At 42.2% G+C, this 25,202-nt stretch overlaps 1 protein-coding gene and 2 long non-coding RNA genes across 5 annotated transcripts; 2 read left to right on the plus strand and 1 right to left on the minus strand.

Moving 5' to 3' along the window:
* The first annotated feature begins 61 nt into the window (after positions 1-61).
* LOC116356208 (uncharacterized) lies at positions 62-2,166 on the plus strand. The gene is made up of 2 exons (XR_004204697.1): positions 62-336; positions 802-2,166. It is a non-coding gene; the product is annotated as an uncharacterized LOC116356208 (long non-coding RNA).
* LOC116356207 (uncharacterized) lies at positions 1,791-3,284 on the minus strand. The gene is made up of 2 exons (XR_004204696.1): positions 3,099-3,284; positions 1,791-2,185 (listed from the first exon to the last, which is right to left on the minus strand). It is a non-coding gene; the product is annotated as an uncharacterized LOC116356207 (long non-coding RNA).
* Positions 3,285-15,653: 12,369 nt separating this feature from the next.
* ppil6 (peptidylprolyl isomerase (cyclophilin)-like 6) lies at positions 15,654-18,685 on the plus strand. 3 transcript variants are annotated; one of them, XM_020454660.2, is made up of 8 exons: positions 15,654-16,658; positions 16,793-16,888; positions 17,045-17,233; positions 17,409-17,471; positions 17,571-17,718; positions 17,928-17,987; positions 18,141-18,276; positions 18,529-18,685. In XM_020454660.2, the coding sequence occupies exons 1-8, from the start codon at positions 16,581-16,583 to the stop codon at positions 18,638-18,640; spliced, it is 882 nt and encodes a 293-aa protein (XP_020310249.1). In that variant the 5' UTR covers positions 15,654-16,580; the 3' UTR covers positions 18,641-18,685. The 3 variants fall into 3 exon arrangements, with proteins under 3 accessions (XP_020310249.1, XP_020310250.1, XP_020310251.1); XM_020454661.2 differs by having other exon boundaries at positions 15,657-16,658; positions 18,141-18,280; XM_020454662.2 differs by lacking the exon at positions 16,793-16,888 and having other exon boundaries at positions 16,162-16,658.
* The last annotated feature ends 6,517 nt before the right edge of the window (positions 18,686-25,202 follow it).

Below are 25,202 nucleotides of genomic sequence, written 5' to 3' on the forward strand. Positions count from 1 at the left end.
TATTTCCACACTGTTGAAATAATATTGTGAAAATTGTGTCCTTCAAGTGTACGAGCGGTTTGAAAAGACTGCCAGAAATTTCTGCCTGTTTCGTGGGATGGAGTTTGGGCCTGCCTGGTGACATCATGAGGCTGTAAATGTGTGAATTGGGGGCTTGCAGTTGCTTCACAAATCACCCATCAACCGCCATGTTGGAAGAACAAACTCAGTTTGTTGAAAGTCCTCCAATCGTTGACATGGCTGGCTGCGTTTTGCTACCACCGGAAACTTCAGGAAGATTTCCCATAATTTTTTTGAAGGACCTAGAAAACGGAGGCTGTGGGAGAACCTATTCAAGTAAGTAAATATGTTGAAAGTGATAAAAAATGCTGTATTATCTAACTGTTAGCGTACTACAGAAACGTAGTGTGCAGGCTAACTCAAATGAGCTGCTAACGTAATGTTAGTTAGCTAACTTTACATACTGTATATCTAGCTACGTGAATTAAATATCACAGTAACTTCATATTAGCTAGTTAGCTATATTGATGTATTTACCGTTTCAGACCCAAATATATTGGTAGGTAGGTAGGTAGGTAGATAGCTAACGGCCATGGAAGAGGGTGAAAGGATTAGCTAGTACTTCCAGCTGTCACAAAGGGCATAGTCTACTCTGGATAGGGCAGGTAAGGTAGGGCATTACGAAACTATTCTCCAGTTCCTAGCGAGAAAAACTAAGGACAGCGAGAAAAAGCAACTTAATATTCAGGGATGTCTAACTTCATTATAATGCAGCGTGTTTCTTTGATGTTTTGTCCTCAGATACAGAGAACCATCAAATCCTGTCTGCAGATGAACAGATCCCAATGAATGTTAATGGTACATACAGTGCATTCAGACCCCTTCCATTGTTAGGTTAGTCTTATTCGAAAATTGTTAAATTATTTTTTTTCCAATCTACACAATACCTCTGACAGTTTGGGAAATATACAAAACACAGAAATCCCTTATTTACATAAGTATTTAAACCCTTTGCTATGAGATTTGAAATTGAGCTCAGGTGCATCCCGTTTCCATTGATGTTTCTACAACTTGATTGGAGTACGTACACCTGTGGTAAATTCAATTGATTTAACATTTGGAAAAGCACACACCTGTCTATAAAGGTCTCACAGTTGACAGTGCATGTCAGAGCAAAAACCAAGCCATGAGGTTGAAAGAATTGTCCGTAGAGCTCTGAGACAGGATTGTGTTGAGGCACAGATCTGAGGAAGGGTGGCAAAAAAGTCTGCTGCATTGAAGGTCCAAGAACAGTGGCCTCCATCATTCTTAAAAATGGAAGAAGTTTGGAACCACCACTGTTCCTAGGGCTGAGCAATCTGGGAAGAAGGTCAGGGAGGTGACCAAGGACCTGATTGACAGCATTTGAGTTCCTCTGGAGATGATTGTCCTTCTGGAAGGTTCTCCCATCTCTGCTGCACTCCACCAATCAGGCCTTTATGGTAGCGTGGCCAGACTGAAGCCACTCCGTAAAAAGCACATGACAGCACTTGAGGTGGATCTGCAGAGAAGAATGCCACACCTGTATTTGGAATTTCTCCCAATCTTTTAGCTTCAGACTCCAAAAAACAAGGCTGTAATTGCTGCCAAAGGTACATCAACAAACAGTCTGAATACTTTAAATGTGTTCAATGCCAGATACTTATCCAAGAAGGTCTGAGTGGCACTTGGAGGTGCTAATGAAGATGGTTTACCTAAGACTACCACAATTACATTAAACACATAACATAGTCAAATTGTAAAGAAAGAAATTAGTTGGTATAAGAATGTTTTATTCAATGGGGCTAGGCAACGCAGAGATGACAATACTTTATTTCACCCATACAACAACGTAGCCTGTTATTAAAGTACAATATTGTAAACAATAGTTGTTTTTTTTTACACCTTCCAAATGACATTTTATATATTAATATGGTGTAAGAGGGCACTTTTTCTATGATGACAAGGTGAAGGTGCTCTACTCAAATGGCACAACTGAATATTTTAAATTGATCAAAGCAAAGCATATAACAACCATATTGTATAATTGAGGGATGTCTCCTTTCATATCTGGAAAATGGTGAAGTAGAAACTGATGCTACTGCAGCATTGCTCATCTTCAGTGGTAAGCCAGTTGACATGGGTGCCTTGAGGTCAGCTGGTAAACCTACAGTAGTACATAAACAAATGAAAAGCCCACCTGATGTTAGAATGGCACCTACACCACCAGGGCTTTAAATTGTTTGGTTGTGTTTAATTCATTCAGGTGTTTTAGTGTGATAAAGATTTAAATCTGTTGAGCTTGAACAACCAATAGTCAACAGGTTGTGCTATCCCATCGAGGCCTTTGTCCTATGCTGCAATGTCCATATAATTTTCCTTCCCCTTATGAATAAAGTTCAAATCATCATTGTTTTATCATATGACAACCACAAGTTTTGGCAATAATGTCCTCTGGGATATATGGACATGATATTGTACTATTTCCGTCTCCCATGGGCATGGCTAGAAGGGAGACATTTCGTAGCACATTACGGTCATTTAGGCAGCAGGTTAGGAAAAGGGTTAGCTAAAGTTGGCTCCCTTTTAGCAGGACCCCTTTTTCATAAGCCTAGATTACATGGTTGCATTCAAGACAAGATCGTTTTTATTGATCAGTAGAGTAGGCCTAGGCTACCATCGTATGAAAAATGATTTTGAAAATGTCAAAGTGTAGCAGAAACGTCTCTGATATAGCCTATATACCTATACGTGCTTATTAAATAGCCTAAATTATTACTATCCAATCTACTCATAACATTAGGAATTGTAGGCTTACATTTGTCTGCAAATATACGATGATAGAGGCATGCAATCCTTTGTTAGAATGGTGCATTTTTATGGTGAAAACAGCTTCCCCAAAATTGTACTCACACGACACATGTTAATTGCTAGACTACAAGCTATCTAGCTAGCTAATTTCAGACTCGATTTACCAGTGATTAAATGATTGTAGCAGACCCGTTACTGACAGCTGTCTGGGTTCAGGTCTTGACGGGCAAAAAGGTTTCTTCTCTTATCTGACAGTTCTTGAGTCTTACCTTGGTGTCACCAATGGGGTTTCATGATTGCGGGGAATCTGTAAACATATTTTTTTCCTGTTGTCTTTCCTGTCTTGTTAGAGAAGCCAAGTACTCCATTTGATGTTATCATGCAGTTTGGGTTAGCCACTCAGTTATTGTTGTCTGAAGAAGTAATGCGGTGGTTTCCAACGTGGCCGTCGGGACGCTTTTTATGTTAACTGCAAGCCCTCTATAGACCAATAAGACAGTTCCAAACCTCCCTGCCAATAACAGCGTTTTCAGTTTCTCCTCCCCACTCAGACCACTCCAGTCCCAGCAAAAATATTGCATGAGAAATTGCTCTTTGCTAAAAAAAATATTTGTTCTTTTCAAACATTTTAATTGAAAACAATCACAGTAAGGTACTTCATTGTTTCCCAGAAATGATTTGATATTGAGATTTAAAAATGAACGTCTGCATTTGACCTTTAAACCATGGAGATCCTATTAAATTAATATACCTGCAAATTAAGTGGACACTTCTGATGACGTATCATGCCGTCATCCGTCTGTCTGACGAGTTGACACTTGCAGGGCGAGGGACCAAATTCCCATATCGATCAATGTGATACAATCCTTTTCCAAAGCGTCTGGTCTATATCTTAACATTAATAAATGTGAACTCATAGCTGTCAAAGATTGTGTGACACCTTCATATTATGGTGTTCCAGTAAAAGAAGAACATACATATTTAGGCATAACCATTACAAAGGATCAGAAGTCTAGATAGAGGCTTACAAAATTTTAACCCTCTTATTAAAAAACCCCAGAAGAAACTAAATCAATGGCTACAGAGGGACTTATCTTTAAAAGGTAGAGTCCTAATAACCAAGGCTGAAGGTATCTCTAGACTAACATATGGTGCTCTATCTTTATATCTTGACAGTAAAATAAGCAAGGAGATAGACCAGATGCTTTTCAACTTTCTTTGGAGAAACCGTACCCATTACATTAGGAAAACTGTTGTAATGAACACTTATGAGAATGGTGGACTGAATTTTCTGGACTTTACAACTTTAAATAATACTTTTAAGATCAGTTGGATAAAACAATTCCTAAGAAGACCCACTTCTATCTGGAATTTTATTCCTCATCATGTCTTCTCTACTTTTGGTGGCCTTAACTTCATGTTGTTTTGCAATTATAATATTGACAGTTCCAGTGAAACCTTCTGCTTTTCATCGGCAGGTTTTCTTGTCATGGTCCTTCATTTATAAACACAATTTTTCTCCACACAGATATTATATATGGAATAATCGGGATATATTGTATAAAAATACCTCTCTGTTTTTAGAATATTGGTTCAGAAATAATATCCTATTGGTGAGCCAACTGGTAAATGCAGAGGGTCTTTTACTCAGTTATAAAGAATTCTTATCACTTTACAAGGTCCCTGTAACACCTAAAGATTTTGCAATTGTTTTAGATGCCATTCCCTCAGGTGTTGCTATGTTATTCAGGAACGTGTCAAGACCTGACCCTCAGAGCCTACCTTCTATTGACCCTGTTGACTCATCAGTAGGAAAGATTTGTTTCTCTTTTGGTCCATTCAACAACAGAGCGATACGATCCTTGTTTCAGCAGGATGTTGTATCTATACCTTATGTCATGCCTTATTGGAATGGATTTATTGATAATATCTGTTGGAAAAAAGTTTGGATGTTGCCACATACATACCTACTTGTTAACAAAATTATGGAAGTTTCCTTTAAAATTATTCATAAATATTATCCTGCCAACCACCATATGAAGAAATTTAAGGAAAACATCAACTCAAATTGCTCCTTTTGTAATGGCCACCCAGAAACAGTTTTGCATCTTTTTTTGGCATTGTATGCATGTAAGAAAACTGTGGCAAGACATCAGTAAGTTTATAATTGAACTAATTTATGAAGATTTTACACTATTGTGGAGAGATGTACTGTTTGGATTCTTTACATACAATAGAAATAAGTGGAAACATTTTTATGTAATTAAATTTCATTATTCTTTTGGCCAAATTTCATATACACAAATGTAAATTTACAAACAGAAAACCACATTTTCGTACACTACAAAAATAAATTGACCTGTATTTTAAGACGGTTAAATGCTCTACGAACAAAAAAGCTGTTAGAATTGTAAGTATATGCATGTCCCTTAAGGTCCTTGTGTAATTGTAATGTGATATTGTACCCCCTAGCTCGATTGTCTATTGTTTGTAATCTATGTATGCTTGTGTTCCCTCATGTGCTTTATGTATTGATTTGTTGTTAATTAAAAAAATAAAACCACACAGTTGGTCAAAAAAAAAAAAAACACTAGGGAAGAATTAATTCATTTTAAATGGACTGCTCTTGCCCGGAAATGTGTCAATGTGTCTCGTTCATCCCACGGTTGTGTTTTCAGTCATCATGGAACTGTTGTGTGTGCCTTACATGCGCTACCGTCAATTATGATTGCATTTCAAATCAAATTCAAATCGAATTGTATTTGTCACATACACATGGTTAGCAGATGTTAATGTGAGTGTAGCGAAATGCTTGTGCTTCTAGTTCCGACCATGCAGTAATATCTAACAAGTAATCTAACCTAACAATTTCACAACTTCTACCACACACAAGTGTAAAGGAATGAATAAGAATATGTACTTAAAAATATATGAATGAGTGATGGCCGAACGGCATAGGCAAGATGCAGTAGATGGTATAGAGTAAAGTATATATATGAGATGAGTAATGTAGGTAATGTAAACATTATATAAAGTGGCATTGTTTAAAGTGGCTAGTGATACATTTATTACATCAAGATGCAATAGATGGTATAGAGTACAGTATATACATATGAGATGAGTAATGTAGGGTATGTAAACATATAAAGTTGGCAGCAGCCACTCAATGTTAGTGATGGCTGTTTAACAGTGATGGCCTTGAGATAGAAGCTGTTTTTCAATCTCTCGGTCCCCGCTTTGATGCACCTGTACTGACCTCGCCTTCTGGATGATAGCAGGGTGAACAGGCTGTGGCTTGGGTGGTGTAGGTGTCCTGGAGGGCAGGTAGTTTGCCCCCGGTGATGCGTTGTGCAGACCTCACTACCCTCTGGTGAGCCTTACAGTTGTGGGCGGAGCAGTTGACGTACCAGGCGGTGATACAGCCCGGCAGGATGCTCTCGATTGTGCATCTGTAAAAGTTTGAGTGTTTTTGGTGACAAGTCGAATTTCTTCAGCCTCCTGAGGCTTACTTTTCTTAGCGGATGTACAATTATCGCAAATTGAATTATGGGGCATTTCAGGCCCCAAAGTTAACATAATTGTACACTCGCAAACTCTTAAAAACGAGGCATGAGGGGCTTACATTACAAACTTCCCCTGCTTGGCTAATCATTTGGACTGACGACAAATATGGCCGCAGGGATTCCCCCAAGGGCATAGGACTGAGGGTTTAGGGCCGAGGGCTGTCTACATTGAGTTTGAAATTCAGCCTATGTCATAAACCCTCAAAGTTCCAGAATGGAATAAATGTCAGCCATGTTGGACCTATTGGACAGGGATAAATCCCAACCAGTCTAATTGGAATGAATGGCAGTAGAGCCATAATCTTGATTTTACTTATGCCGGGGGAAAAAGGCATGTCATATTAGAAATTGTGTAATACAATTATTGTCAACCTAAAATATTGTAATAGAATTATAAAACAGTTTATGGTTTTATACCAATTTTCTGTATAAATGGCCTCTAAAATATGTAAACAGCTGACCTTTATTCCATAAGAAGGTTCATGTTCATTCTCGTACAGTGGGGCAAAAAAGTATTTAGTCAGCCACCAATTGTGCAAGTTCTCCCACTTAAAAAGATGAGAGAGGCCTGTAATTTTCATCATAGGTACACTTCAGTACCAGATCACTCCAGTACCAGATCAATATGGAGCTATACGTTCCAAGATGGCATAGCAGTTCAGACGTCTTTTGTCCTCATCTTGTCGTGTCCCGTATATATATATATATATATATATTTACAACTTTCTTCGCATACATTTTTTATATATATTTTTTATTTTCCTTAAACTTATCTTCAAAACACTCTCCTGCAACCAGTTTTTTTTTAAAGCCAGAAGCTAATACAGAAGCTAGCCAGAAGATAACCAGAAACTAATCAGAAGCTAGTTAGCTTCTTTACTGGCTAATCATTAGTATTCAGCTAACCACGGTTTGTGGTCATCAGCTATCCTTTAGCTCGAAAATCTATCGGCAGTTTTGTACGGCGCGGCTCGGACCGGAACATAGCGGACCTATTTTTCTCTCCATGTCCCTGGATTTCAACCGCTAACTCTGGACATTTATACCTGGATCTCGCAGCTAGCTAGCTGCTATCCGTATGACTATCGGCTTACATCGATTCCGGAGCAAACATCAATTATTCCGGGGCTAGCCAGCTGAAGAGTTCCATCAGTCAATCCTGGGCTACAATCACCTATCCGGACCCGTTTTACTGCCAACGCGGAGCCCCACCGGGCCTTCACAACTGGACTACCGACGTTATCTACCCGAGGGAGTTATCCGGCTGGCTCCTCCGTCGCGACGTTACCTGAACGCCCATCTGCGGTCTGCTAATCGTTAGCGGTCTTATCGGCTGCTATCTGAATAGACCTATCGGACAATTTATTTATTTTAATAAAAAAAAATCTTGGGCCTCTATAACTATATCTATTGTTTGTTTTTTTGCGAATTGGATTGATCCCCCCTACCACACGGAACCCCACTAATCCTACCGACGGAAATGCACGAGTTGGCTAAAAACAGACCTCCATCCTATGCTAGCTTGCTACCGATGGCCTGGCTAGCTGTCTGAATCGCCGTGACCCTAACCAACCTCACTACTCACTGGACTCTTTTGATCACTCGACTAAGCATGCCTCTTCTTTAATGTCAATATGCCTTGTCCATTGCTGTTCTGGTTAGTGTTTATTGGCTTATTTCACTGTAGAGCCTCTAGTCCTGCTCACTATACCTTATCCAACCTATTAGTTCCACCACCCACACATGCGATGACATCTCCTGGTTTCAATGATGTTTCAAGAGACAATATCTCTCTCGTCATCACTCAATACCTAGGTTTATCTCCACTGTATTCACATCCTACCATACATTTGTCTGTACATTATAATTTGAAGCTATTTTATCGCCCCCAGAAACCTCCTTTTACTCTCTGTTCCAGACGTTCTAGACGACCAGTTCTTATTGCTTTTAGCCGTACCCTTATCCTACTCCTCCTCTGTTCCTCTGGCGATGTAGAGGTGAATCCAGGCCCTGCAGTGCCTAGCTCCACTCCTATTCCCCAGGCGCTCTCTTTTGATGACTTCTGTAACCGTAATAGCCTTGGTTTCATGCATGTTAACATTAGAAGCCTCCTCCCTAAGTTTGTTTTATTCACTGCTTTAGCACACTCTGCCAACCCGGATGTTCTAGCTGTGTCTGAATCCTGGCTTAGGAAGACCACCAAAAATTCTGACATTTTCATCCCAAACTACAACATTTTCAGACAAGATAGAACTGCCAAAGGGGGCGGTGTTGCAATCTACTGCAAAGATAGGACAGAACTCTGCAGGCTACTATCCAGGTCTGTACCCAAACAATTTGAACTTCTACTTTTAAAAATCCACCTCTCTAAAAACAAGTCTCTCACCGTTGCCGCCTGCTATAGACCACCCTCTGCCCCCAGCTGTGCTCTGGACACCATATGTGAACTGATTGCTCCCCATCTATCTTCAGCGCTCGTGCTGCTAGGTGACCTAAACTGGAACATGCTTAACACCCCAGCATCCTACAATCTAAGCTTAATGCCCTCAATCTCATACAAATTATCAATGAACCTACCAGGTACCTCCCCAAAGCCTTATAGATATCATCCTAACCAACTTGCCCTCTAAATACACCTCTGCTGTCTTCAACCAAGATCTCAGCGATCACTGCCTCATTGCCTGCATCCGTAATGGGTCAGCGGTCAAACGACCTCCACTCATCACTGTCAAACGCTCCCTGAAACACTTCAGCGAGCAGGCCTTTCTAATCGACCTGGCCGGGGTGTCCTGGAAGGATATTGATCTCATCCCGTCAGTAGAGGATGCCTGTTTTTTTTTAAATGCCTTCCTAACCATCTTAAATAAGCATGCCCCATTCAAGAAATGTAGAACCAGGAACAGATATAGCCCTTGGTTCTCCCCAGACCTGACTGCCCTTAATCAACACAACAACATCCTATGACGTTCTGCATTAGCATCGAACAGCCCCCGTGATATGCAGCTGTTAAGGGAAGCTAGAAACCATTATACACAGGCAGTTAGAGACTGGTGAGTCTCTGATCCACCTCTACGCATACGACACCATTCTCTATACTTCTGTCCCTTCTTTGGACACTGTGTTAACAACCCTCCAGGCAAGCTTCAATGCCATACAACTCTCCTTCCGTGGCCTCCAATTGCTCTTAAATACAAGTAAAACGAAATGCATGCTCTTCAACCGATCGCTGCCTGCACCTGCCCGCCTGTCCAACATCACTACTCTGGACGGCTCTGACTTAGAATACGTGGACAACTACAAATATCTAGGTATCTGGTTAGACTGTAAACTCTCCTTCCAGACCCACATCAAACATCTCCAATCCAAAGTTAAATCTAGAATTGGCTTCCTATTTCGCAACAAAGCGTCCTTCACTCATGCTGCCAAACACACCCTTGTAAAACGGACCATCCTACCAATCCTCGACTTCGGCGATGTCATTTACAAAATAGCCTCCAATAACCTACTCAACAAATTGGATGCAGTCTATCACAGTGCAATCCGTTTTGTCACCAAAGCCCCAAATACTACCCACCATTGCGACCTGTACGCTCTCGTTGGCTGGCCCTCGCTTCATACTCGTCGCCAAACCCACTGGCTCCATGTCATCTACAAGACCCTGCTAGGTAAAGTCCCCCCTCGCTGGTCACCATAGCATCACCCACCTGTAGCACGCGCTCCAGAAGGTATATCTCTCTGGTCACCCCCAAAACCAATTCTTTCTTTGGCCGCCTCTCCTTCCAGTTCTCTGCTGCCAATGACTGGAACGAACTACAAAAATCTCTGAAACTGGAAACACTTATCTCCCTCACTAGCTTTAAGCACCAACTGTCAGAGCAGCTCACAGATTACTGCACCTGTACATAGCCCACCTATAATTTAGCCCAAACAACCAGCTCTTTCCCTACTGTATTTATTTTATTTATTTTGCTCCTTTGCACCCCATTATTTTTATTTCTACTTTGCACATTCTTCCACTGCAAATCTACCATTCCAGTGTTTTACTTGCTATATTGTATTTACTTTGCCACCATGGCCTTTTTTTGCCTTTACCTCCCTTATCTCATCTCATTTGCTCACATCGTATATAGACTTGTTTATACTGTATTATTGACTGTATGTTTGTTTTACTCCATGTGTAACTCTGTGTCGTTGTATGTGTCGAACTGCTTTGCTTTATCTTGGCCAGGTCACAATTGTAAATGAGAACTTGTTCTCAACTTGCCTACCTGGTTAAATAAAGGTGAAATTAAAAAATAAAAACAAACAAGCAAGATTTCTGGCTCTCACAGACCTGTAACTTCTTCTTTAAGAGGCTCCTCTGTCCTCCACTCGTTACCTGTATTAATGGCACCTGTTTGAACTTATTATCAGTATAAAAGACACCTGTCCACAACCTCAAACAGTCACACTCCAAACTCCACTATGGCCAAGACCAAAGAGCTGTCAAAGGACACCAGAAACAAAATTGTAGACCTGCACCAGGCTGGGAAGACTGAATCTGCAATAGGTAAGCAGCTTGGTTTGAAGAAATCAACTGTGCGAGCAATTATTAGGAAATGAAAGACATACAAGACCACTGATAATCTCCCTCGATCTGGGGCTCCACGCAAGATCTCACCCCGTGGGGTCAAAATGATCACAAGAACGGTGAGCAAAAATCCCAGAACCACACAGGGGGACCTAGTGAATGACCTGCAGAGAGCTGGGACCAAAGTAACAAAGCCTACCATCAGTAACACACTACGCCGCCAGGGACTCAAATCCTACAGTGCCAGACCTGTCCCCCTGCTTAAGCCAGTACATGTCCAGGCCCGTCTGAAGTTTACTAGAGAGCATTTTGATGATCCAGAAGAAGATTGGGAGAATGTCATATGGTCAGATGAAACCAAAATATAACTTTTTGGTAAAAACTCAACTCGTCGTGTTTGGAGGACAAAGAATGCTGAGTTGCATCCAAAGAACACCATACCTGCTGTGAAGCATGGGGGTGGAAACATCATGCTTTGGGGCTGTTTTTCTGCAAAGGGACCAGGACGACTGATCCGTGTAAAGGAAAGAATGAATGGGGCCATGTATCGTGAGATTTTGAGTGAAAACCTCCTTCCATCAGCAAGGGCATTGAAGATGAAACGTGGCTGGGTCTTTCAGCATGACATGATCCCAAACACACCGCCCGGGCAACGAAGGAGTGGCTTCGTAAGAAGCATTTCATGGTCCTGGAGTGGCCTAGCCAGTCTCCAGATCTCAACCCCATAGAAAATCTTTGGAGGGAGTTGAAAGTCCATGTTCCCCAGCAACAGCCCCAAAACATCACTGCTCTAGAGTGAAGACTTACAGAAAACGTTTGACCTCTGTCATTGCCTACAAAGGGTATATAACAAAGTATTGAGATAAACTTTTGTTATTGACCAAATACTTATTTTCCACCATAATTTGCAAATAAATTCATAAAAAATCCTAGTGATTTTCTGGATTTTCTGCATAGTTGAAGTGTACCTATGATGAAAATTACAGGCCTCTCTCATCTTTTTAAGTGGGAGAACTTGCACAATTGGTGGCTGACTAAATACTTTTTTGCCCCACTGTATTCTAATTCTACGTAATTTATTCATTTTTATGAGAACCTGTAGTCTGGGTACCTGTCTGTTTACCTAGCATTCCACTCATTGCCACTCACTCCTTGTCGTACTAAATAGACTGTCCTTTCTGCCATCTTCAAATATGAACATTCAATCACAGTTTCTAAACCATACTGTACTGTCTTTGATTCTATCATTAATGAGCTCGGGGAGAACAGAGGATTTAACCATGATTCGATAACCCTCACAGCTATCATCCGATCACAACGATTATGCAAATATTGGAACTCGATCACTTTTTTCTTCCACAGATCATGTTGGTATGCACCTGTTTTTTGTTTGGTTTTATCGGGATAGTGGACAGTCTCACAAAAGCAATGTTGTGTATAAACCCTGGATGACTGGCAGGGGGCACTGTATTGAAGCTTCCACGCAGCCACCTTGGCACTCAATTGTAAAAAATATTTAGGACACTATAGAAATGCATTTATTAATGTCTACATTAGTTTGACACGTTTATTCAATTTGTCACCTTAATGCATACTTTAAAATTACATTGAGCTAAACATTTAAAATTTAGACAGCAGTAATGTTACTGTCCCCACTACAACAAAAAATATATACTGTCACGAACCGGCTCAAAGCCCGTAACAAAAGGGAGACAACGTGGAGATAAGGAGTAACAAAATATATATTTATTAAATAAGTAACTAAGTACAATATACAATGGTGTGTGTAATCAGTAGTGCAAGTGAGTGTTTTGCATGCATGAACGTGATAATGCAGGGTGTTGAGAGGTGCCAAAGCAAACAGCCAAAAGGCCACCAAGATACACAACAAAATCTGTAAAGGTGTCTGCATGGAGGGAGTCTCTTCCATGAATGTGGAAGAGGTCTATTTATCCTGGGACACACCGGGCCCAGGTGTTTCCCATGTAGCTGACGACCCTCCCAACTGCGCCCACCGGCATCCTAATAAGGAAACAAGAACAAAGAGAGAATAGGGCAGACAGAGTGGGAGGGTCGTCACAATACTTACTGTAAATACATGTAATTTTGTCCTTAACATTCAATTGAATACTGTTCAATTCCATTCATTCCTATGAAGGACTGCTCCTGCTAGGAAGTGCCAATATGGGTGACCGGTGGCCTCTCAACGGCCAATCATTAGTATCAGCAATCCAGGGTCGAAGCAAGTCGGAAGTTTACATACACTTAGGTTGGAGTCATTAACACTCGTTTTTCAACCACTCCACAAATTTCTTGTTAACAAAGTAAAGTTTTGGCAAGTCGGTTAGGACATCTACTTTGTGCATGACACAAGTAATTTTTACAACCATTGTTTACAGACAGATTATTTCCGTTATAATTCACTGTATCACAATTCCAGTGGGCCAGAAGTTTACATACGCTAAGTTGACTGTGCCTTTAAACAGCTTGGAAAATTCCAGAAAATGATGTCATGGCTTTAGAAGCTTCTGATAGGCTTATTGACATCATTTGAGTGAATCGGAGGTGTACCTGTGAATGTATTTCAAGGCCTACCTTCAAACTCAGTGCCTCTTTGCTTGACATCATGGGGAAATCAGCCAAGACCTCAGAAAAAAAATTGTAGTCCTCCACAAGTTTTGTTCATCCATGGGAGCAATTTCCAAATGCCTGAAGGTACCACGATCATCTGTACAAACAATAGTATGCAAGTATAAACACCATTGGACCACGCAACCATCAAACCACTCAGGAAGGAAATGCGTTCTGTCTCCAAGAGATTAACGTACTTTGGTGCGAAAAGTGCAAATCATTCCCAGAACAACAGCAAAGGACCTTGTGAAGATGCTGGAGGAAACAGGTACAAAAGTATCTATATCCACAGTAAAAACGATTCCTATATCGACACAACCTGAAAGGCCGCTCAGCAAGGGAGAAACCACTGCTCCAAAACCGCCATAAAAAAGCCAGACTACGGTTTGCAACTGCACATGGGGACAAAGATCGTACTTTTTGTAGAAATGTCCTCTGGTCTGACAAAACAAAAATAGAACTGTTTGGCCATAATGACCATCGTTATGTTTGGAAGAAAAAGGGGGACGCTTGCAAGCTGAAGAACACCATCCCAACCGTGAAGCACAGGGGTGGCAGCACCATTTAAAGGCAATGCTACCAAATACTAATTGAGTGTATGAAACTTCTGAGCCACTGGAAATGTGATGAAAGTATAAATAAAATATAAAATATGAAATAAATTATTCTCTCTACTATTATTCTGACATTTCACATTCTTACAATAAAGTGGTGAACATGCCTAACTGACCTAAGACAGGACATTTTTTACTAGGATTAAATGTCAGTAATTGCGAAACTGAGTTAATGTATTTGGCTAAGGTTTATGTAAACTTCAGACTTCAACTGTACGTCATTGGTCAAATGCTGCTAGCACACAAAGTTCTCAAACTATACTGAACAAAAATAACGCAACATGTAAAATGTTGGTCCCATGTTTCATGAGCTGAAATAAAAAATCCCTGAAATATTCCATATGCACAAAAAGCTTATTTCTCTCAAATGTTGTGCACAAATTTGTTTACAGCCCTAGTTAGTGAACATTTCTTCTTTGCCAAGATAATCCATCCACCTGACAGGTGTGGCATATCAAGAAGCTGATTAAAACAGCATTGTCATTACACAGACGCACCTTGTGCTGGGGACAATAAATGGCCACTCTAAAATGTGCAGTTTTGGCACATAAAACAATGTTAAGATGTCTCTAGTTGAGGGAGTGTGCAATTGGCATGCTGACTGCAGGCATGTCCACCAGAGCTGTTACCAGAGTATTGAATCTTCATTTCTCTACCATAAGCCACATACAATGTAGTTTTAGAGAATTTGGTAGTAGGCCCAACTGGCCTCACTGTGTAACCATGCCAGCCCAGGAAGTCCACATCCGGCTCCTTCATCTGGGGGATCGTCTGAGACCAGCCACCCGGACAGCTAATGAATCTGAGGAGTATTTCTCTGTAATAAAGCCTTTTTGTGGAAAAAAACTAAGTCTGATTGGCTAGGCCTGGCTTCCCAGTGGGTGGGTAGGCCCTGGCTTCCCAGTGGGTGGGTGGGACTATGCCCTCCCAGGCATCATCCCAAAATTACATGTATTTACAGTAACATTACCAAAAACGAAACGTCTGTTTCAGTCCCTGTGTTGACATAAAACATGATTTGGTCTGCTCAGTCAGTTAGTGCTCATGCTGGATAGCCTTAGCTAGCTAGCTAACCAGGTTGGTTTGCCAGAATGTCTACACTTAAACTTTACTTTGAAGCTGAAAGTTACCTCGGCAATGCTCTTAGCAATTTGAAAATTAGCTGCCCAGTCATGTGAAATCCATCGATTAGGACCTAATGAATTTATTTCAATTGACTGATTTCCTTATATGAACTGTAACTCAATAAAGTCGTTAATTGTTGCATGTTGCGTTTATATGTGTTCAGTATAAATACATACTGCAATTCCAACCACAAAACGTCTTAGCTTTGATTTTGTTTTTGACGTTGTTAAAATTCTAATTCTATTTTCGAGACTCCACGTGTTGTCATGGAATTATGCTATGTTTAACAACCAATCACCAACTCCGTCACAAGGCCAGTACAAGAAGTGAAGTGGAATGCTATGCCGAGTTAAAAACAACTGGGAAATCTCCGACATCGGACTACAGTGCGTTCAAGACAACTGGGAACTGTTAGCAATTTGATATGTAGACGGACGAGTCGGTCAAGGATCGATTCAGACAAGGTGGTAAATTGTATGACAAGCTACAGTTTATTCAGAGTGAAGATATCTAGAACAGCATAATTACGGCTCTCCCGCTGGTTCGTACGGAAGCGCAGACGAAGAAGAGGCCGATACAATCAGTACACCACTTATATATAGAACAGAAAGTAGGTTGATTCTGGAAGATCGGATCTTTGGATTGGTTCAGCTGGGGTGTAGTCTGTAGTCTTCCGCCATTGGCTCAGTTGTCTGTCCGTCATCGTAGAATCCTCTTCGGGCATTCAACGTTCAGCTACAACGGAGATCATGTGTGTGTGCGCTGGTTTTGGCCATTAGTGTAATGCGGGAGCTATCCTGTAGGGGACCCCACAGGCTCAACTCTGAGTTGTAGCCCTTTATAAACAATAGTTTGGTCACCTGCATAAGAAATAGCATTTCTCTACAGAACTCGAAGAAAAAAAAGATTTCCGACTAGGAATAATCTTTGTGAACGGTCATCCAACTCGGAATTCCAAGTCTGAAACTCGGGCATATTTCTAAAGCGCTGACTTTCCGACCTGAAGATCATAGACGTCATGATTTGACCTCGTTTTTTCTCAGTTGTCTTGAAAGCACCATTGTCAAAACAGACTACCACAGTTACTAAACCGGTCCCCATGCTGGACAAGATGCGGTACTGTCAACAAAATGCGACGAAAACGTCATTTTAGCTCGTGACTGCAATGTTACCATGGATACGTATTGCTTACAAACACCTCTGGGCTGTCAAAAAATTATATTTACAGCCCAATGGAAATAGCCAATCATGACTTCTGAAGTTTACCTGGAAATCGTGGGTTTGATGAAAGAACACCATTTTCAAATTGCTAAGAGCATTGCCGAGGTAACTTTCAGCTTCAAAGTACAGTTTAAGTATAGACATTCTGGCAAACCAACCTGGTTAGCTAGCTAGCTTAGGCTATCCGGCATGAGCACTAACTGACTGAGCAGACCAAATAATATTTTATGTCAACACAGGGACTGAAACAGAAGTTTCCCACCTCGTTTTTGGATCCAACAATTCGTCCATTACTCGAATGTGACTGGCATGTGTATCTAACCAATAAGAAAAGGGTGGGTATACTTTGAGTATTTGAATAATAGACTCAAATGGAGAATAATGCTTAGCTAAGTAGTGTGATGTATGGCTTGAGCTGTGGTGTGCATTAGTCAACATTTGTATTATGAATTGTTGAGTTAAACTGCATCCTTTAACATTTTCAAACCAAGGAGCTGAAAGGGGAGGTCTGGCAGTTCTCCAGCAACCTAATGTGTTTCGTGAATGGTTGTCTCCTTGGCAACGAGAAGGACCTGACCAGCTGGGCTGAGAAGCAGTGGGAGTTTACACTTATCCGTCCAGATGCACTATACCTGGCCCTCGCTGACGACTACTACTCTAAACACCTCCTCAGCACTGGGGCAAGTCTAGTCTACACACTGTACTTGCATAGGATTAGGATAGAGTGACACAATAGACCATGAAACACACAAAGACAGACAGTGCAGTTACTACAGCAAGCCCCATGGCCCTAAAGTACTTTATAACAGTGACATCATACCTACAACATGACATCCTCTCTCGCTTCCACCACAGCACACGTTTGTTTACATGGACATTTCGATCCGAGGGGACTCGGTTGGAAGATTACTGTTTGAGGTGAGGCTGTCATTTGTAACCATTGATCTGACTGGACCTGAATGGGTAAAGAAGTTGGTCCAGAGTTGTATTGACAGCGTAGGTCTTCTGTCTCCCCAGCTGTTTACAGAGCTGTGTCCGAAGACGTGTAAAAACTTCCAGGCTCTGTGTACAGGGGAGGCAGGCCTGTCACAGAGTGACTTAATCCTGTCCTACAAGGGTTCTGTGTTCCATCGTGTGGTGCCCAACGGCTGGATACAGGGGGGAGGTACGGTCTACCAGGTCCTCTATCTGAAAGTCACCCCTATAGGCCTACATTGATAAGAAAGAACATACAGGACTGTATTTGACTTGCCATTGATTCCATACTGTATCTGTTTGCTGTCATATTGGTAAGTTTTAATTGAGTCATCATACGTCAATATTTACTTTGTCAGTACACACACCACTTGATGATGTCATATTTCCCTATTGCAGATATTTCTGCACCAGGCAAAGGCAACGGAGGGGAGTCAATCTACGGGCCAACTTTTGAAGGTACAGACGCAGGCCTAACATCAAGTTACTACTCTACAGTATTAATACACATGCCTAGGGAAATGTATTCGGGTAAGTAAGTATAGGGAGATGTATTAGGATGTATGTCTATTTACTGTCTCCACACTAACATGTGACTGGGATCTCTGCTAGATGAGAGCTTTGCAGTCTCCCACAGTAGGAGGGGCATCCTGGGAATGGCCAACCAGGGTCCTCATAGCAACAGCTCTCAGTTCTACATCACCCTGCAGCCCGCCCTTTGGATGGACAGACAATATGTGGCTTTCGGGTGTGTACGTCTCTAATAATGTGTGGTATAGTGCTGTTAGTTGATTGAAGTGTATGTTTGTGTACTGCTATAGTGTAGTGTTTGTGTACTGCTTGTGTCTCGGTTTTGTGTTCTAAAACCTTTAGGCTCACACAATCTTTTGGATGTCAACGTTTAACGACCTCTGTGGCGTCAGGACTGTTCTGGGATATACTGTATTTCTGTATTTTGTACCTGGTATTCAGCTGTTTTCATATTCTCTTTGTTTTGTAGTCAAGTGGTTGAAGGCACAGAGGTTCTGAGGAGACTTGAAGAAGTCTCAACCTACAATGAAAGACCCAAACAAGACTGTAAAGTAGCAGACTGTGGAGTGTTTGAACCCTGACATAACCTTAACTGCATATTTTTATTAAAACTCAGTTTGACAACAGGTCCAGCTCTATTTTATTATTGGTATATTCAGATAAGCTCAGTAAATTAAAGCTTTAGTCACTGGGGAAATGGATTTGTAATAAATATATACAGTACCATTCAAAAGTTTGGACACACCTACTCATTCAAGGATTTTTCTTTATTTGTACTATTTCCTACATTGTAGAATAATAGTTTAGACAAACTATGAAATAACACATATGTAATCATCTAGTAACCCAAAAAAGTGTTAAACAAATCTAAATATATTTTATATTTGAGATTCTTCAAAGTAGCCACCCTTTGCCTTTGACAGCTTTGCACACTCTTGGCATTCTCTCAACCAGCTTCACCTGGAATGCTTTTCCAACCGTCTTGAAGGAGTTCCCACATATGCTGAGCACTTGCTGGCTGCTTTTCCTTCACTCTGCGGTCTGACTCATCCCAAACCATCTCAATTTGGTTGTAGTTGGGGGATTGTGGAGGCCAGGTCATCTGATGCAGCACTCCATCACTATCCTTCTTGGTTAAATAGCAATTACACAGCTTGTAGGTATGTTGGGTCATTGTCATGTTGAAAAACAACTGATAGTCCCACTAAGCCCAAACCAGATGACGTAATCGCTGCAGAATGCTGTGATAGCCATGCTGGTTCAGTGTGCCTTGAATTCTAAATAAATCACACAGTGTCACCAGAAAAGCACCCCCCACACCATCACATCACATCACATCCTCTATGCTTCATGGTGGGAACCACACATGTGGAGATCATCCGTTCACCCACACTGCGTCTCAAAAAGACACAGAGGTTGGAACCAAAAATCTCAGATTTGGACTCCAGACCGATGGACAAATTTCCACCACTCCAATGTCCATTGCTCTTGTTTCTTGGCCCAAGCAAGTATCTTCTTATTGGTGTCCTTCAGTAGTGGTTTCTTTGCAGCAATTTGACCATGAAGGGCTGATTCACAGTATCAAATCAAATTTGTCACATGCGCCGAATACAACAGTATTTCACCTTACAGTGAAATAATTACTTACAAGCCCTTAACCAACAATGCAGTTTTTGAAAAAATATGTGTTAAGAAATAAAAGTAACATAATTAAAGAGCTGAAGTGAAATAACTATAGCGAGGCTATATACAGGGGGTACCGGTTCAGAGTCAATGTGTGGGGGGCACTGGTTAGTCGAGGTAATAGCCAGCAGCATACCACTGCTGGCTTGCTTCTGAAGCTGAGCAGGGTTGGTCCTGGTCAGTCCCTCGATGGGAGAACAGATGCTGCTGGAAGTGGTGTTGGAGGGCCAGTAGGAGGCACTCTACTCTGGTCTAAAAAATATCCCAATGCCCCAGGGCAGCGATTGGGGACACTGCCCTGTGTAGGGTGCCGTCTTTCGGATGGGATGTTAAACGGGTGTCCTGACTGAGGTCATTAAAGATCCCATGGCACTTATCGTAGGGGTGTTAACCCTGGTGTCCTGGCTAAATTCCCAATCCGGCCCTCGAACCATCACGGTCACCTAATAATCCCCAGTTTACAATTGGCTCATTCATCCCCCTCCTCTCCCCTGTAACTATTTCCCAGGTCATTGCTGTAAATGAGAATGTGTTCTCGGTCAATTTACCTGGTAAAATAACGAATAAAAATATGTACATGTTGGTAGAGTTAAAGTGCATATATGCATATGCATAGATAAAACAGAGAATAGCAGCAGCATAAAAGGGGAGGGTGGGCAATGCAAATAGTCTGGCTAACCAATTGAGTAGCTGTTCGGGAGTCTTATGGCTTGGGGGTAAAAGCTGTTGAGAAGCCTTTTTGACCTGGAATTGGCGCTCCAGTACCGCTTGCCGTGCGGTAGCAGAGAGAACAGTCTATGACTAGGGTGGCTGGAGTCTTTGACCATTTTTAGGGCCTTCCTCTGACACCGCCTGGTATAGAGGTCCTGGATGGCAGGAAGCTTGGCCTCAGTGATGTACTGGGCCGTACGCACTACCCTCTATAGGGTCTTGCGGTTGGATGCCGAGCAGTTGCCATACCAGGGAGTGAAGCAACCAGGATGCTCTCGATGGTTCAGCTGTAGAAACTTTTGAGGATCTGAGGACCCATGACAAATCTTTTCAGTCTCCTGAGTGGGAATAGGCTTTGTCGTGCCCTCTTCATGACTGTGTTATTGTGTTTGGACCGTGATAGTTTGTTGGCGATGTGGACACCAAGGAACTTGAAGCTCTCAACCTGCTCCACTTCAGCCCCGTCGATGAGAAGTCGACGGGGCTGGGTCCTCCTTTTCCTGTAGTCTACAATCATCTACTTTGTCTTGATCACGTTGAGGGAGAGGTTGTTGTTCTGGCACCACACAGCCAGGTGTCTGACCTCCTCCCTATAGGCTGTCTCATCGTTGTTGGTGATCAGGCCTACCACTTGTGTCATCGGCAAACTTGATGGTGTTGGAGTCGTGCCTGGCTATGCAGTCATGAGTGAACAGGGAGTACAGGAGGGGACTGAGCACGCACCCGAGAGGCACCCATGTTGAGGATCAGCATGGCGGATATGTTGCTACCTACCCTTACCACCTGGGGCTGCCCGTCAGGAAGTCCAGGATCCAGTTGCAGAGGGAGGTGTTTAGTCCCAGGGTCCTTAGCTTAGTGATGAGCTTTGAGGGCACTATGGTGTTGAATGCCGAGCTGTAGTCAATGAACAGCATTCTCACGTAGGTGTTCCTTTTGTCCAGGTGGGAAAGGGCAGTGTTGAGTGCAATACAGATTGCATCATATGTGCATCTGTTTGGGCGGTATGCAAATGTGGGTCTAGGGTTTCGGGGATAATGGTGTTGATGTGAGCCATGACCAGCCTTTCAAAGCACTTCATGGCTACAAACATGAGTGCTACGGGTCGGTAGTCATTTAACAGCTAATGCTCTCATGCATACTTCAGTGTTACTTGCCTCGAAGTGAGCGTAGAAGTAATTTAGCTTGTCTGGTCGGCTTGTGTCACTGGGCAGCTCGTGGCTGTGCTTCCCTTTGTAGTCTGTAATAGTTTGCAAACCCTGACACATCCGACGAGCGTAAGAGCCGGTGTAGTACGATTCAATCTTAGTCCTGTATTGACGCTTTGCCTGTTTGATGGTTCGTCAGAGGGCATAGCGGGATTTCTTATAGGCTTCCGGGTTAGAGTCCCGCTCCTTGAAAGCAGCAGCTCTGCCCTTTAGCTCAGTGCGGATGTTGTCTGTAATCCATGGCTTCTGGTTGGGGTATGTATGTACAGTCACTGTGGGGACGGCGTCATCGATGCACTTATTGATGAAGCCAGTGACTGATGTGATGTACTCCTCAATGCCACTGGAACATATTTCCACTGAACATATTCCAGTCTGTGCTAGCAAAACAGTCCTGTAGCTTAGCATCTGCTTCATCTAACCACTTTCTTATTGACCGAATCGCTGGTGCTTCCTGCTTTAGTTTTTGCTTGTAAGCAGCCAGGTGGGGGTCAAAATCAAAAGTATCAGTCAGTATCTGGTGTGGTGACCAGCTGCATTAAGTACTGCAGTGCATCTCCTCCTCATGGACTGCACCAGATTTGCCAGTTCTTGCTGTGAGATGTTACCCCACTCTTCCACCAAGGCACCTGCAAGGTCCCTGACATTTCTGGAGGGAATAGCCCAAGCCCTCACCCTCCGATCCAACAGGTCCCAGACGTGCTCAATGGGATTGAGATCCGGGCTCTTCGCTGGCCATGGCAGAACACTGACATTCCTGTTCTTGCAGGAAATTACACACAGAACGTGTAGTATGGCTGGTGGCATTGTCTTGCTGGAGGGTCATGTCAGGATGAGCCTGCATGAAGGGTACCACATGAGGGAGGAGAATGTCTTCCCTGTAACGCAAAGCGTTGAAATTGCCTGCAATGACAACAAGCTCAGTCCGATGATGCTGTGACACACCGCCCCAGACCATGACGGACTCTCCACATCAATCCCCACACAAACATATTTTGCAATATACTTCAATCTAATATACATGGTGTACAGTACATATTCGTTTGCTTAACTAGTTTTTTTACTGATGTCCTAAAACCCTTTTGTTTATCAGTTTTAATTCACCACACCACAGGATGATTAAGCGGGTGCAAATCTATTTACACCACACAAATCTGGGTGAGGGGTTGTTGAAAGACCTACCCTGTTTTTCTCTGGTTTATGCCAACCAAACAACTGGCAGCCTTGCCTGGGAACTCTGTTGTTTTCTTTATGTTTCTGTAATAGCATGTTTGTAAATACTCTACATAACCAAAAGTATGTGGACACCTGCTCATCGAACATCTCATTCCAAAATCATGGGCATTGATATGGAGTTGGTCCCCCCTTTGCTGCTATAACAGCCTCCACTCTTCTGGGAAGGCTTTCCACTAGATGTTGGAACATTGCTGCGGGGACTTTCTTCCACTCAGCCAAAAGAGCATTAGTGAGGTCGGCACTGATGTTGGGTGATTAGGCCTAGCTCGCAGTCAGTGTTCCAATTCATCCCAAAGGTGTTTGATTGGGTTGAGGTCAGGGCAGGGCAGTCAAGTTCTTCCACACCGATCTTGACTAACCATTTCTGTATGGACCTCACTTTGTGCACGGGGCCATTGTCATGCTGAAACTGGAAAGGGCCTTCCCCAAACTGTTGCCACAAAGTTGGAAGCACAGAATAATCTAGAATGTCATTGTATGCTGTAGCATTAAGATTTACCTTCACTGAAACTAAGTGGCCGAACAATTAAAAACAGCCCCAGACCATTATTCCTCTTCCACCAAAATTTGCAGTTCCACCAAAACATACATTAAGTTGACTGTGCCTTTAAACAGCTTGGAAAATTCCAGAAAATGATGTCATGGCTTTAGACGCTTCTGATAGGCTTATTGACATAATTTGAGTGAATCGGAGGTGTACCTGTGGATGTATTTCAAGGCCTACCTTCAAACTCGGTGCCTCTTTGCTTGACATCATGGGAAAATCAAAAGATCTCAAAAACAAATGTAGACCTCCACAAGTCTGGTTCATCCTTGGGAGCAATTTCCAAATGCCTGAAGGTACCACGTTCATCTGTACAAACAATAGTAGGCAAGTATAAACACCATGGGACCATGCAGCTGTCATACCACTCAGGAATGAGATGCGGTCTTACTCCTAGAGATGAATGTACTTTGGTGTGAAAAATGCAACTAAATCCCAGAACAACAGCAAAGGACCTTGTGAAGATGCTGGAGGAAATAGGTACAAAAGTATCTATACTGCCAGCCCCAGACCATTATTCCTCTTCCACCAAAATTTGCAGTTGACACTATGCATTGGGGCAGGTAGTGTTCTCCTGGCGTGATTCATCACTCCAGAGAACGCGTTTCCACTGCTCTAGAGTCCAGTAGCAGCGAGCTTTACTCCCAACGAACAGTTATTGTGTTGACGTTGCTTCCAGAGGCAGTTAGTAGTGAGTGTTGCAACCGAGGACATATTTTTTCCCGCTTCAACACTCGGCAGTCCCGTTCTGTGAGCTTGTGTGGCCTACCATTTTGCAGCTGAGCCGCTGTTTCTCCTAGACATTGCCACTTCACAATAACAGCACTTACAGTTGACTTGGGCAGCTCTAGCAGGGCAGAAATTGGACAAACGGACTTGTTGGAAAGATTGAATCCTATGACGGTGCCACGTTAAAAGTCACTGAGCTCTTCAGTAATGCCATTCCACTACAAATGTTTTCTATGGAGATTGCTTGGCTTGCTGTGCGCTCAATTTTATACACCAGTCAGCAACGGATGTGGCTGAAATAGCTGAATCCACTCATTTGAAGGGGCGTCCATATATATATACAGTTTTGTGTATATATATATATATATATATATATATATATATATATATATATATATATATATATAGTTGAAGTTGGAAGTTGGAAGTTTACATACACCTTAGCCAAATACATTTAAACTCAGTTTTTCACAATTCCTGACATTTAATTCCTATAAAAAAAATCCCTGTCTTAGGTCAGTTAAGATCACCACTTTATTGTAAGAAAGTGAAATGTCAGAATAATAGTAGAGAGAATGATCTATTTCAGCTTTTATTTCTTTCATCACATTCCCAGTGGGTCAGAAGTTTACATACACTCAATGAGTATTTGGTAGCATTGCCTTTAAATTGTTGAACTTGGGTCAAATGTTTCGGGTGGCCCTCCACAAGCTTCCCACAATACATTTGGTGAATTTTGGCCCATTCCTCCTGACAGAGCTGGTGTAACTGAGTCAGGTTTGTAGGCCTCCTTGCTTGCACACGCCTTTTCAGTTCTGCCCACAAATTTTCTATAGGATTTAGGTCAGGGCTTTGAGATGGCCTCTCCAATACCTTGACTTTGTTGTCCTTAAGCCATTTTGCCACAACTTTGGCAAAATGTATGCTTGGGGTCATTATCCATTTGGAAGACCCATTTGAGACCAAGCTTTAACTTCCTGACTGATGTCTTGAGATTTTCTTCAATATATCCACATAATTGTCCTACCTCATGAT

The sequence above is a fragment of the Oncorhynchus kisutch genome, linkage group LG21 (assembly GCF_002021735.2).
Source record: "Oncorhynchus kisutch isolate 150728-3 linkage group LG21, Okis_V2, whole genome shotgun sequence".
NCBI lineage: Eukaryota > Metazoa > Chordata > Actinopteri > Salmoniformes > Salmonidae > Oncorhynchus > Oncorhynchus kisutch.

What these genes read in the sequence shown, in the direction of transcription:
- ppil6 (XM_020454660.2), top strand. Translation starts at nt 16,581, where the DNA reads ATGACTTCTGAAGTTTACCTGGAAATCGTGGGTTTGATGAAAGAACAC. An exon ending in ATCTAACCAATAAGAAAAGG is followed by an intron (nt 16,889 to 17,044) that starts GTGGGTATACTT and finishes TTTCAAACCAAG; the next exon opens with GAGCTGAAAGGGGAGGTCTG. An exon ending in CTACGGGCCAACTTTTGAAG is followed by an intron (nt 17,988 to 18,140) that starts GTACAGACGCAG and finishes GATCTCTGCTAG; the next exon opens with ATGAGAGCTTTGCAGTCTCC.